The sequence below is a fragment of the Lampris incognitus genome, chromosome 13 (assembly GCF_029633865.1).
Source record: "Lampris incognitus isolate fLamInc1 chromosome 13, fLamInc1.hap2, whole genome shotgun sequence".
Taxonomy (NCBI): domain Eukaryota; kingdom Metazoa; phylum Chordata; class Actinopteri; order Lampriformes; family Lampridae; genus Lampris; species Lampris incognitus.
The window spans coordinates 26,180,722-26,193,287 of record NC_079223.1 but is presented as its reverse complement, the minus strand read 5'-3'; the positions used below and the strand labels follow the sequence as shown (position 1 = coordinate 26,193,287).

The 12,566-nt window shown below is 42.9% G+C and overlaps 1 protein-coding gene across 1 annotated transcript in view; it reads right to left on the bottom strand.

Annotated features, from left to right (window-relative positions):
- The window catches only part of abhd12 (abhydrolase domain containing 12, lysophospholipase), an 82,478-nt gene that overhangs the window by 33,530 nt on the left and 36,382 nt on the right, over positions 1-12,566 (bottom strand). The window contains exons 3-6 of the mRNA XM_056291893.1: positions 12,174-12,295; positions 2,416-2,521; positions 1,950-2,069; positions 1,717-1,747 (exon numbers count right to left, since the gene is read on the bottom strand). Of these exons, the coding sequence (XP_056147868.1) occupies positions 1,717-1,747; positions 1,950-2,069; positions 2,416-2,521; positions 12,174-12,295 (379 nt within the window). The remainder of the gene's footprint in view (positions 1-1,716; positions 1,748-1,949; positions 2,070-2,415; positions 2,522-12,173; positions 12,296-12,566) is intronic.

Sequence of the window (12,566 nt, the reverse complement as noted above, 5' to 3'; positions counted from 1 at the left end):
ACAAATCTTGAACAATATCACAACTACCCTCCCAAGACTGGCATCAAAAAACCTAACCACAATGGAGTACATTTTTATGTCCTCCATATCTGTGGTCCCATCTGTGGCAAGGTTGAAGGGAGATCACTTCATTGCTCTGTAATGCACTCATCATCCTTCCTGGTCAGAGTTTTTACTATGGAGGCCGTCTTGGTTCTGGCACAGCCTTACTGTTTGGCTAGCTCACTATTGGGGAACATCTTCCTAAATACTGGTCCAGCATGGTCTGCAGCAGCTAACAGCAAAGTTGTGTTCTACAATGTATGTAGTGAAAAAGGTTTCTGCCCGAAATTGGTATCAAATCATGTGCTTGTAAGAAGAATGAGTTCATTCGAGGGACTGAATCTGTAACAGCCATAGTTTTTAAATGATTTTTCCCCCCTCCATGTGGAATCGACAGTCTGCAACACACACACACACGCACGCACGCACGCACGCACGCACGCACGCACGCACGCACGCACGCACGCACACACACACACACACACACACACACACACACACACACACACACACGTCTTCCTTCATAATTCTGGTTTTGAGTGTTGAAGTGATCAGGCAAAATTGTATAATTTGTCCTGATTCTAAAATATCACTTGCACTACACTGGGCTGTATTATGACATATAGCAAAAGTCAAAAGTTTGAGTGCACCTGCTTAAAACCATTTTTTTTCATGATTAGTATTTCATTGTATGTGTGCTTATACAAACTGATAACCATAAGTGAAATGCATTCAGTTATTTAATAAAACTGGAAATAATTTATCTTGTATATTGTAGCGAATTCGGGGGACAATGCAACCACAGGAACTGCCGCGGCCGGGAAGCGAACCCCTATCACCCGTACCGCAGGAGACATCACTAACCGCTCGACTAAAGGGTCAGACCCGCCAGCCAGCGGCCAGCGTGTCTTCTTATCCATGCACGTTACAATATTGTAACATGTTTTCATTTTCAAGTATTTACAAAAACATATGTTGTAATGTAGAAAAAAATATGTTGCAATGTAAAACAGTCAATTATGAATAAAACCCAGGTTTCTGTTCGGGATTTCCATTTTATTTGACAATTAAATAACTGAATCAGCTTATATAGGCACACATCATATAGGCCCAATGAAAAAAATGTAGCCTATTTAAGTGAAAAATTATCTGGGAATGTAGGCCTTTGTAACTAGAGGTTTAGCTACATTATTACCTGAAGCACCTTGGTGGCTAATGTCAAAATCATAATCGCACAATGTGCAAAATGCATGGTGTGGCAGTTTCGTCATCAGAGACCAAATCGAAGGTGATAGAAAGTTGGCTTTTTAACATTGCGGGCAGCAGGAAGAACCGATCTTTACCCTGCTACGACAAAGCTGAAGTATGTCAGCCATGTATTTGAAAAAGGTCTTTTGAACCTTGAACTACAATGAGAGAAGATACATTTATGGGTTAGATTTGTGAGGCTAACAGCTTAGAAAAGAATGGACAACCTGGCCAGCAACCATGGCAGTATTAGTACAGACAGACCTTCAGTATTTGGTTTTAAACAGGATCAGGTCTGGTGGATGGTGGAAGACCTATTTCATCATTTCAAAAACTATGCAACTGTGTTCCATTAAATATTTTACAAAATGGTGGTTGTGTGTGTGTGTGTGTGTGTGTGTGTGTGTGTGTGTGTGTGTGGTGTACCTTGTAGAGCTGAACTCTGTGGTCTCCTCCTCTGGAAAGAATAAAATAATCATCACCATCACATCGGTCAAAGGTAAAAAATGAGGACACATTCATAAAAACACCTATTTCCTCTAGGAACACAGAAATCTCATAATATGTCATTTTAGATAGTTCAAAGGTCAAGCTACTATTACAGTTTCAATAAGGATATAGATCAGTGTTATATGTACTGTGTGTGTGTGTGTGTGTACCTGGTCCCTGCATTGCCATGGAGATAGAGTATAACAGGATGTGTGGAACGGAGTGTCATCTCGTACCATGTTCTGTCTTTCCCCTGAGCCTCCTGCCACATCTGAGCTGGGACTGTATGCCTGACACACACACACACACACACACACACACACACACACACACACACACACACACACACACACACACACACACACACATACACACAGAACCATGTAACTGAATACACCTGAACACACACACACAGGGTCAAGTGTAGTGTGTAATAGTAAACCTGCTTCACTGCTGTTTGTCCCCATAGACCCAAGAGACAGACAGACAGACAGAATTAACTCTTTACTTGCTTGATCAGTACCTGATGCATATTAGGTATCTTTGTGTGCGTGTGTATGATTGTGTCTAAGTGTATGTTTGTGTGCGTGTCTATGTCTTTGTGTGCATGTGTGCGTGTGTGTGTGTGTGTCTCACCACACTCCTATTTTAAAGCCGCTCTCAGGCTCCAGGTAGAAGTTGAGGGTGTGATTGAGGCCCTGGTCCTGAGGTCTCTTGAGGTCTATGAAGTAGGGCATCCTCACTGAGACAGACAGACAGATGGGAATGTCTGGATAAACATGCCGGTACTGTAAAGAATTAAACTCCAATGGTTCATGTTGAAAAACTGCTAGTTTAACATGAGTCATCTCCAGCAGACACTAAAAATAGAGATGAAAATGAGTCCTGCTGCTGATGTTTGTGTGTGGTTTGAAGTTATTTTAAAACAACAACAAACTTCACATTGGAAAAAAGAATGAAATTAAAAAGTGAATTTCCTGGGGCGTCCAGGTAGCGAAGCAGTCTATTCTGTTGTCCACCAACATGGGGATCCCGGTTTGAATCTCCGTGTTGTCTCCGGCTTGATCAGGAATTCCTACAGATACAATTGGCCGTCTCTGCGGGTGGGAAGCCGGACGTGGGTATGTGTCCTGGTCGCTGCACTAGTGCCTCCTCTGGTTGGTCGGGAGACCTGTTTGAGGGGGAGGGGGAACTGGGGGGAATAGTGTGATCCTCCCACGCGCTATTCCCCCTGGCGAAACTCCTCACTGTCAGGTGAAAAGAAGCAGCTGGCAACTCCACATGTATTGGGGGAGACATGTGGTAGTCTGCAGCCCTCCCCGGATCGGCGGATTGGGTGGAGCAGCGACCGGGATGGCTCGAAAGAGTGGAGTAATTGGTCAGATACAACTGGGAGAAAAGGGGCAAAAAATAAAAGTGAATTTCCTGAGAAAATGTGTGGGTCAGATGAGTGTAGGGGAGAGTTGATAGTAACCTGTGAACAGAAAATAAAGCAGTCTAACATAAGAATCAGAGAGAGAGAGATGCAGACAGGTGAAGAGAGAGACAGAGGCAGACAGATACAGCTAGAAAGATAGAGACAGAAAGACAGCTAGCTCTGCTCAGTCCAATCAGTTTAGTAATTTAGCTGTTCAGACATAGAGCTTCTCTCTTCTGATCTCACATGAAAAAAAACCCTCATCAGTCTCTTTCGTAGTCTCCTCTCACTTCCTGTTCTCTCACACATCTGCGATTACATTTCCTCTGAGAGTCTTACTGAGGAAGAGGTCAGAGGTCACTGGAGTTCATGGGTCAGTCATGATGGCCAGCTGTGTTACTGTGATAAACCTCTGGCTCCCGCAGACCTCCTCTTCTGCAGTGTGTTGGACCGTACTCTACTCCGTTTTCACCTATTAAAGAAGTAGGACTTTCACCTCAATCTAGTATATCTGAGTGGGTGGGTGTCGTTGTGTGTTTGTGGTTTGTTATTATGGTCTGTATTAGGCTCTCGTCTGGAATATCAGACTGTAAATGAGCTGCTCTCCTCAAGTCCGACCTGCTCTCCTCAAGTTCAGGCTCACCGTGTTGAGCGAAAGAGAGTGAGTTGAGACCAAAGAGAAGTAAGTAACTTTATTTATATAGCACCTTTCAAAAGCAGACACGTCACAAATTCAAAAAATTACATAAAGACAAGTTTAAACAAATGGGTCTCCAGCTGCTTTCTAAAGGTGTCCACAGATCTTAAGTTCAAAGGGAGAGTTCCAAAGTTTAGTCAAGAGCTACAAACTCAAAAGCACAGTCTCCTTTAGTTTTAAGCCTAGATCAAGGAACAACCAGCAAATCCTGATCAGAGGACCTTTGAGCCCTGCTGATGACATAGGGCTGCAGTAGATCTCTAATGTAGTTAGGAGCCTGACCATGCAGAGCTCTATAGGCGATCACAAGAACTTTGAATTGGATTCAGAATTTGATGGGGAGCCAGTGAAGAGCAATCAGAATCGGTGTCATATGAGACCTTTTGGAGGACCTGGTCAAGAGTTTAGCAGCAGCATTTTGGACCACTTGTAAACAATCCAGGGATGTTTTGCTGAGGCAGGTGAAAAGGGAGTTGCAGTAGTCAAAATGGGATTATATAAAAGCGTGATTTAACATTTCCATCTCCACTCGAGACACAATGAGCCTGAGCTTTGCAATGTTTGGAAAAAACAAGAGCGAATCAGACACGACATGTTGGTCCAGAGTCAGAGCCTGATCCATAGTGACACTGAGATGTCTTATGTAGGATTTAACTGACAAGGCAAGAGAGGAAGACATCCCTTTTCTTAGGGACAAGACTAGGAGAGGCAGAAATAAGGATTTCTCTTTTGTCTACGACCAACATGTAATTACCAGTTCACTGCTAGCTAACTACTTATAAGCTGTTAACCTGTCAAAGTCTGCTGCTGCTGCCTGCTATGAACATCAGATATCTAATTATACTGTCTGTAATCAATACAGTAATCAATATAGTCAAGACCCACCTCCTCCAAAGTCAAAGTACTTTCAGTTTAGGTTTTTTAATTTCTCTCTCTCTGCGTAATAACAGTGTGTTTACAGAGTTTGAATGTTCTCCCCATGTCTATGTGGGTTTCTTCCAGGTGCTCCAGTTTCCTCCCACTATCAAAAAGACATGCATGTTAGGGTTAATACTCCCACCTGTGCCCCTGACCGAGGCAATGGACAGAAGAAGTGGGGTTGGCCCCCAGGTGCTGCAGCTGCCCAATGGTCTTATACAGGATGAGTTAAATGCAGAGAACAAATTTCATTGTAACCTGTACAATGACAAAAATAAAGTGGCTTTCTCCTTTACCTTTTCTGCCTCTAGTTTTTATTCAGGCACATTCTGATTGACTTACTGAGAAGTGTGTACACAGAACTGTTTAAAGAGGGAAAGGCCAATAACAATTTTACTTTAATTACACATAGGCAAAATGGCCGTCACAGCTATCCTGTGGTTGTTCAGAGAATTGTTTGAGCACATGCTCAAAAATTAACATTACGCGTCAGAAAAGTGCAATGACCACATACACCATGGGGGCAGTATACAGACAGCAACCACTAGTTTATATCCAGCGACTACTACTACTACTACTACTACTACTTTTGGCTGTTCCCTTTAGGGGTCACCACAGCCGATCATCCATTTCCATCTCTTCCTGTCCTCTGCCTCTTCTTCTGTCACACCAGCCACCTGCATGTCTTCTCTCACCACATCCATAAACCTCCTCTTTGGCCTTCCTCTTTTCCTCTTACCTGGCAGCTCCATATTCAGCATCCTTCTCCCAATATACCCAGCATCCTCCCCCATACATCCAAACCATCTCAACCTTGTCTCTCTTGCTTTGTCTCCAAACCATCCAACCTGAGCTGTCCCTCTAATATACTCGTTCCTAATCCTGTCCTTCTTCATCACTCCCAGTGAAAATCTAGCATCTTCAACTCTGCCACCTCAACTATGCAGTTTATATCCAGTGACAGAATATAAATAATGGTTTACCCAAATGAAATCCATGACTATGTCATCCATTGTTTCTTCATTTGTGTGCATCCTCTAACACTAGTAAGAGTAAATAAACCTCTAAACTGAATGGGTGAGATAGGTCTGAGACATGGCTACATGGCTAAAAGTGAACTTTATGTGACTCTACAACAGTCAATTTGCTTCTACAACCGTCAGTCTGCTTCTGTACATTAGCTTCTGGAAGGTGTTATGTCCGAATACTCTCAAATTCCATTAATCAATAAAGACATTCGAGTCTCAACCATAGGCATTTTTTAAAAGCTAGCTAATGTAGCCATGATGCTAAACACTGCTGATTTGCCATGATGGTTGAACAGGACACGATCAAAATCAACCTTTCAACACGTACATGTGTGATGCAATGACGTCACTCATAGAATAAGAAAACAAAGTTCCATTTTCTAAAAATATAGCTCATATGTCAGTTGTATTTTATACGTTTATATCTAATATGGACAGTCCTTATAGAAAGCCCACTGAGGCAAATTCGTAATTTGTGATATTGGGCTATACAAATAAAATTGACTTGACTTGACTTAAAAAAAGAAACCTTTTTCTTCTTCTTCTTCTTGCTGCTCCCTTTAGGGGTCACCACAGCGGATCATCCGTTTGCATCTCTTCCTGTCCTCTGCATCGTCCTCTGTCACGCAAGACACCTGCATGTCCTCCCTCACCACATCCATAAACCTCCTCTTTGGCCTTCCTATTTTCTCCTTCCCTGGCAGCTCCATATTCAGCATCCTTCTCCCAATACCCAGCATCTCTCCTCCATACATGCCCAAACCATCACAATCTTGCCTCTCTTGCTTTGTCTCCAAACAGTCCAACCTGAGCTATATATATATACTCGTGCCTAATCCTGTCCTTCTTTGTCACTCCTAATGAAAATCTCAGCATCTTCAAATCTGTCACCTCCAGCACTGTCTGTCTTTTCGTCAGTGCCACGGTCTCCAAACCATACTACACAGCTGGTCTCACTACCATTTTGTAAACCTTCCCTTTCACTCTTGCTGGTACCCTTTTGTCTTAAGTCACTCCTGACACTCTCCTCCACCCAGCCTGCACTCCCTTCCTCATCTCTCTTCCACACCCCACATTACTTTGAACAGTTGAATCCAAGTATTTAAACTCATTCACGTTCGTCATCTCTACTCCTTGCATCCTCATCATTCCGCTGTCCTCCCTCTCATTCACGCATAGTATGTATTCCGTCTTGCTTCTACTGACTTTCATTCCTCTTCTCTCCAGTGCATACCTTCACTTCTCCGGGCTCTCCTCAACTTGCTCCCTACTCTCCCTACAGATCACAAGGTCAGCTGCAAACATCTTCTTCGGCAGTCCATTGAAACGATGATGACTGTGGGCCATCAGGCCCGCATTAGAGTGACAATATCATCCACATTTGTCAGACGAATGTTGTTTGAGCTGGTCTGTTATGTCTTGCATGGTAAGCCTTATAGGCTTCTTGTCTCTTTTGTTCAACAACTATTCTCGATTGCCTTACTGTGGAGCGCCATCTCTGTCTGTCCAGGGCCATTGCCTTCCAGCTGGAGTCATCTACTCCTGCTTGATCTCATTCGTCAACCTGTCCATCACCTTTGCAAACAAAAAAGGGCTCAGAGCTGAACCTTGATGTAATCCCACTTCCACCTTGAACCCATCTGTCATTTCTACCACATACCTCACCACTGTCACACTGCTCTCATACATATCCTGCAAAGCTCTTACATACTTCTCTGCCACTCCCAACTTCCTCATACAATACCACACCTCCTCTCTCAGCACCGTCATATGCTTTCTCCAAATCCACAAAGACACAATGTAATTCCCTCTGACTTTCTCTATACTTCTCCATCAACATTCTCAAAGCAAACATTGCATCTCTAGTGCCCTTTCGTGGCAGAAAACCATACTGCTGCTCGCTAATCATCACCTCTCCTCTTATCGCAGCTTCCACTACTCTTTCCCATATCTTAATGCTGTGGCTGATCAACTTTATACCTCTGTAGTTACTACAGCTCTGCACATCACCCTTATTCTTGAAAATCAGTACTAGTATGCTTCTTCGCCACTCCTCAGGCATCCTCTCCCTTTCCAAGATTGTGTAAATATAGAAAGATAATTATAAAATACAGTAAATAGAGAAGAAGATATAGCTATATAAATATAATGTATAGTAAATTAATATAATGTGATAAATATAGAAAGATAATTCCCTAAAATTGTGATGGTTTGTGATTTTGTGAAATGCACCCATTGCCCCCCAATCATTTTACACTTACTCCGCTACAAGTTCCCCTAATGGCCATTTTTAGAGTGCCATACCTTTCATTTAGGCTAAAGTAGCTTTGATAATACAAACGTGACAGTCAGACAAAAAGTATACAGGCAAGTAAGTACATGAATAATGTCGCTAACGAAGTAACCACTTTATATACATGTAGTGTAATTAAAGTGTGTTTTTGATAGAAGGGGGGGGTAGATGGACTCTGTTTGGACTCTGGTTTGATTAAGATTTCTTCTGTGTGAACAAGTGTTAATCCTAAACAGTGTACTTTCAAAGCTGCCCCTAGAAATGTGAATTTTGAGTAGTAATTCTTCACCAAATTCTGGTTAACTGGTTAAGATATGAATCTAATCCTTATCTGTCCAAAGGCTGCGGAAGAATTGTATTTTATATACACTGTCAGCTCTACAAATTACTTTAGGTGCGCTTCATTCATTGACTCAGACATTAAAACAGCCTGAAATGGAAACATAACCCTGCATCCGCTGAGATAAAATAAATTACATGATACTCCATCACCTCCATCCTCCTCCAGTAATACTAACTCATCTATATTTCAGATGGGACGTTGACTCGCTTCCAGATACAAGTCACAACCAGAGACACAGTCCCATTTTGTGTGTGTGTGTGTGTGTGTGTTTAGAGAGAACCAGAGCACCTGAATCAATGTCCCTGACCTGGGAGAGATGGTAGGATGAAGCCAGTATTAATTTCCTGTTGAAAACTGTGATGAAGAATAATTGTTTATGATTTTTTTCTCCCCAACAGTAAAAATAAGTCTGTTGTGTCCAGGTAGTATAGCGGTCTATTCTGTTGCCTACCAACACGGGGATCGCTGGTTCGAATCCCCATGTTACCTCCGGCTTGGTCGGGTGCCCCTACAGACACAATTGGCCGTGTCTGCGGGTGGGAAGCCAGATGTGGGTATGTCTCTTGATCGCTGCACTAGCGCCTCCTCTGGTCGGTCGCGGCAACTGTTCAGGGGGGAGGGGGAACTGGGGGGGAAAGCGTTATCCTCCCATGCGCTACGTCCCCCTGGCGAAACTCCTCACTGTCAGGTGAAAAGAAGCAGCTGGTGACTCCACATGTATCGGAGGAGGCATGTGGTAGTCTGCACCTCCCCGGATCAGCAGAGGGGGTGGAGCAGCGACCAGGATGGCTTGGAAAATAAGGTAATTGTGCAAGTACGATTGGGGAGGAAAAAAAAAAAGGGGGGGGGGAATAAAAAAAAAAGTCCATCAATAAATAAAATTCCTTTACTTTTAACAGGGGTTTGATAAAGACCAACCAACATGTTCATTTGTCTTACAAAAGCCACGATGGAAGTTCATAAATGGCCAGACAAAAAAAAAAAGAAAGAAACAAAGAAAAGAAAAAATAAAGAAATTAAAACTCTTTGTGAATTAAAGTTCTGAGGCAAGGTAATGAAAGAGGCAACTGAAACTAAACTGTCTACACCACATCAGTTGCTTCAACCTCAGTTCTCCTTTTTCTGTTTCATCACTACAAACCCTGGATGTTCCCTGACCAGAGTAATGTGGTTACATATATGTGAGTCATTTCAGAGTGACTTGTCGACAGGTTTATACAGCTGAAGTCAAAAGTTAACATATACCTTTAAAAGGACATGTATGTCATGGCAGCCTTGGAATTTCAGTGATTTCTACAAATGTTCTTTTTCTGTGGAAGACAAAAAAGCATTCACTTATTTAGTTATTTTATAAATTTATTGTAGGTTTTCTGAAAATGAGGCAAAATCTGCTGGGTCAAAAGTATACGTACAGCATACCTAACATTTGGTGGCCATTTTCACCTTGATCAGCCGCTCTTGATAGCCACAAACAAAAACTCTGGTTGAATATTTGACCACTCTTCTTGGAAGAATTAGTGTAGTTGAACTAAATTCGTTAGCTTTCTGGCACAGACTTGTCTTTTCAGTATATTCCACATATTCTCAATAGAGTTGAGGCCAGGACTTAGGGAAGGCCATTCTAAACCCTTAATTTTAGCTTGATTTAGCCATTCCAAAACAATTTTTGGCATGTGTTTGAGGTCATTGTCCCGTTGAAACACCCAATAATGTCCAAGCTTCAACCTTCTGGCTGATAGATTGAGGTTGTGCAGAAGAATTCTGAGGTAATCTTCCTTCTTCACTGTTCGATCCACCTTCTGCAATGCACCAGCTCAACTGGCAGCAAAACAGCCTCAGAGCCTGATGCTACCACCACCATGCTTAGCAGTGGGTACAGTGTTTATGGGGTTGAATGCCTCACCTTTTCTCCTTCAAACATATTTCTGGTCATTGTGGCCAAAAAGCTCAATCTTTGTTTCATCTGACCACAAAACTTTGTTCCAGGAGGCCTTTTCTTTGTCCATGTGATTAGCTGCAAAGTTCAGTCGAGCTCGAAGATGCCAGTGTTGGAACAGGGGCTTCTTTCTTGCATGGCAGCCTCTCAGCCCATAGTGATGTAAAACATGCTTGAGACTGTGGACTATGACACCTGTGTTCCAGCAGCATCCAGTTCATGGCAAACCTGATTTTTGGATGACATCTGACCATCTGGATCAGTTTTCTCTCAGCAGAAGGTGACCTTTGCAAAGAGACCAGTACTTTGTACTTGTGAACAGTTGTTTGTACAGATGATCTGGAGACCTGAAGTTGCTTTAAAATGGCTCCAAATGATATTCCTGTCTTATGTGACTCTATGATCTGCTTTTGCAGATCTGTACATAGCTCCTTAAACTTTCCCATTGTCGGGCCATCCGGGTAGCGTAGCAGTCTATTCCGTTGCCTACCAACACGAGGATCCTCGGTTCGAATCCCCGTGTTACCTCCGGATTGGTCGGGCGTCCCAACGGACACAATTGACTGTGTCTGCGGGTGGGAAGCCAGATGTGGGTAAGTGTCCTGGTCGCTGCACTAGCGCCTCCTCTGGTTGGTTGGGGCACCTGTTCGGGGGGGGGAGGGGGGCTGGGGAGAATAGCATGATCCTTCTACGCGTTACATCCCCCTGGCAAAACTCCTCACTGTCAGGTAAAAAGAAGTGGCTGGCGACTTCACATGTATCGGAGGAGGCATGTGGTAGTCTTCAAGCCCTCCCCGGATCAGCAGAGGGGGTGGAGCAGAGACCGGGACAGCTCGGAAGAGTGGGGTAATTGGCCAAGTATAATTGGGAGAAACATGGGGGGGAAATAAAAAAAAACCCAAAACAAACAAACAAACAAAAAACCTTTCCAGTTGTAATGGCTGTAGCTCAGTCTAACAGGTACAGTCAAACTAGCCATAACTGTACAGGCACAGAGAAGTCACCAGCTGTAGTCAGTCATAATCACTAACAAGAAGCGAACAGGCCATGCCACAAAGTTAGGGTGGCATTATAGAACTCTCTACATCACCAAATTAATAATCTAAGTTGCTATATGTATATGTTTCACCCTGCAGATTTTGTCATACTTGCAGAAAACCCACAATACATTTCTAAAACAACCAAAATTAGGGAATGTATTTTATGACAAACAAGTATGTGCGCTAATCATTCTGTCACAGAAAAAAAACAGTTGTAGAAATCACTGAAATCTCAAGACTATTAACATACATGTCCTTTACAAGTGTATGTAAACTTTGACTTCAACCGTAAGTGAACTGAGATGTTCAACATTAAGCCAACATAAAACTAAGAAGATCTCATATTAATAACAAACCCTGCAGACTTTAGTAGTATGTGATGTGAATGGTTGGTGTCTGGTAGGACTTTGCCAGGAAAAATTATAGGGTGCGTAGTGTTTTCCATCTTCATCATAGCAGCCAAATGAGGAAGAAGAAGGCAGGTAGTGTTGAGTTTGAGCAAGAAGTGAAGTTGTTGTGTCTAACAAGCAGATATGAGAGAACAAGCTGGTACAACATCAATAAGTAAAACTCAGGTTCAACCAGGTTTTTTCTATGTTCAACCATCCCCAATATGGTAAAAACCATGATCTTCAGGGTTGTAGTTTTAATAATGTACAACTTCTTGAGGAGTTTGGGAGCAATATGAAGGAGGGTGACTAGCACTTAAAAAAAGAACTCACCGAAGTTTAAGAAAACTAGCTTGGCCTGAATGGAGGGACACAGTTTGATCAGCAAAGGGATGGTGATGTAGACGAAAAAGAGCCACAGCAAAACCTTCTTCATCCGGCTGACCAGGCTCATCCTGCAAGACACACACACACACACACACACACACACACACACACACACACACACACACACACACACACACACACACACACACACACACAGCAGCTTAGGTGTGCGTTTCCTCATAGACAGCTTTGGATGAATAATGTAGACATTGTACCAGAAGGCCAGCTCACTCACTCACACACACACACACACACACACACACACACACACACACACACACACACACACACACACACACACACACACACACACACCATTTCAAGCAAGTCAGAGTGCAG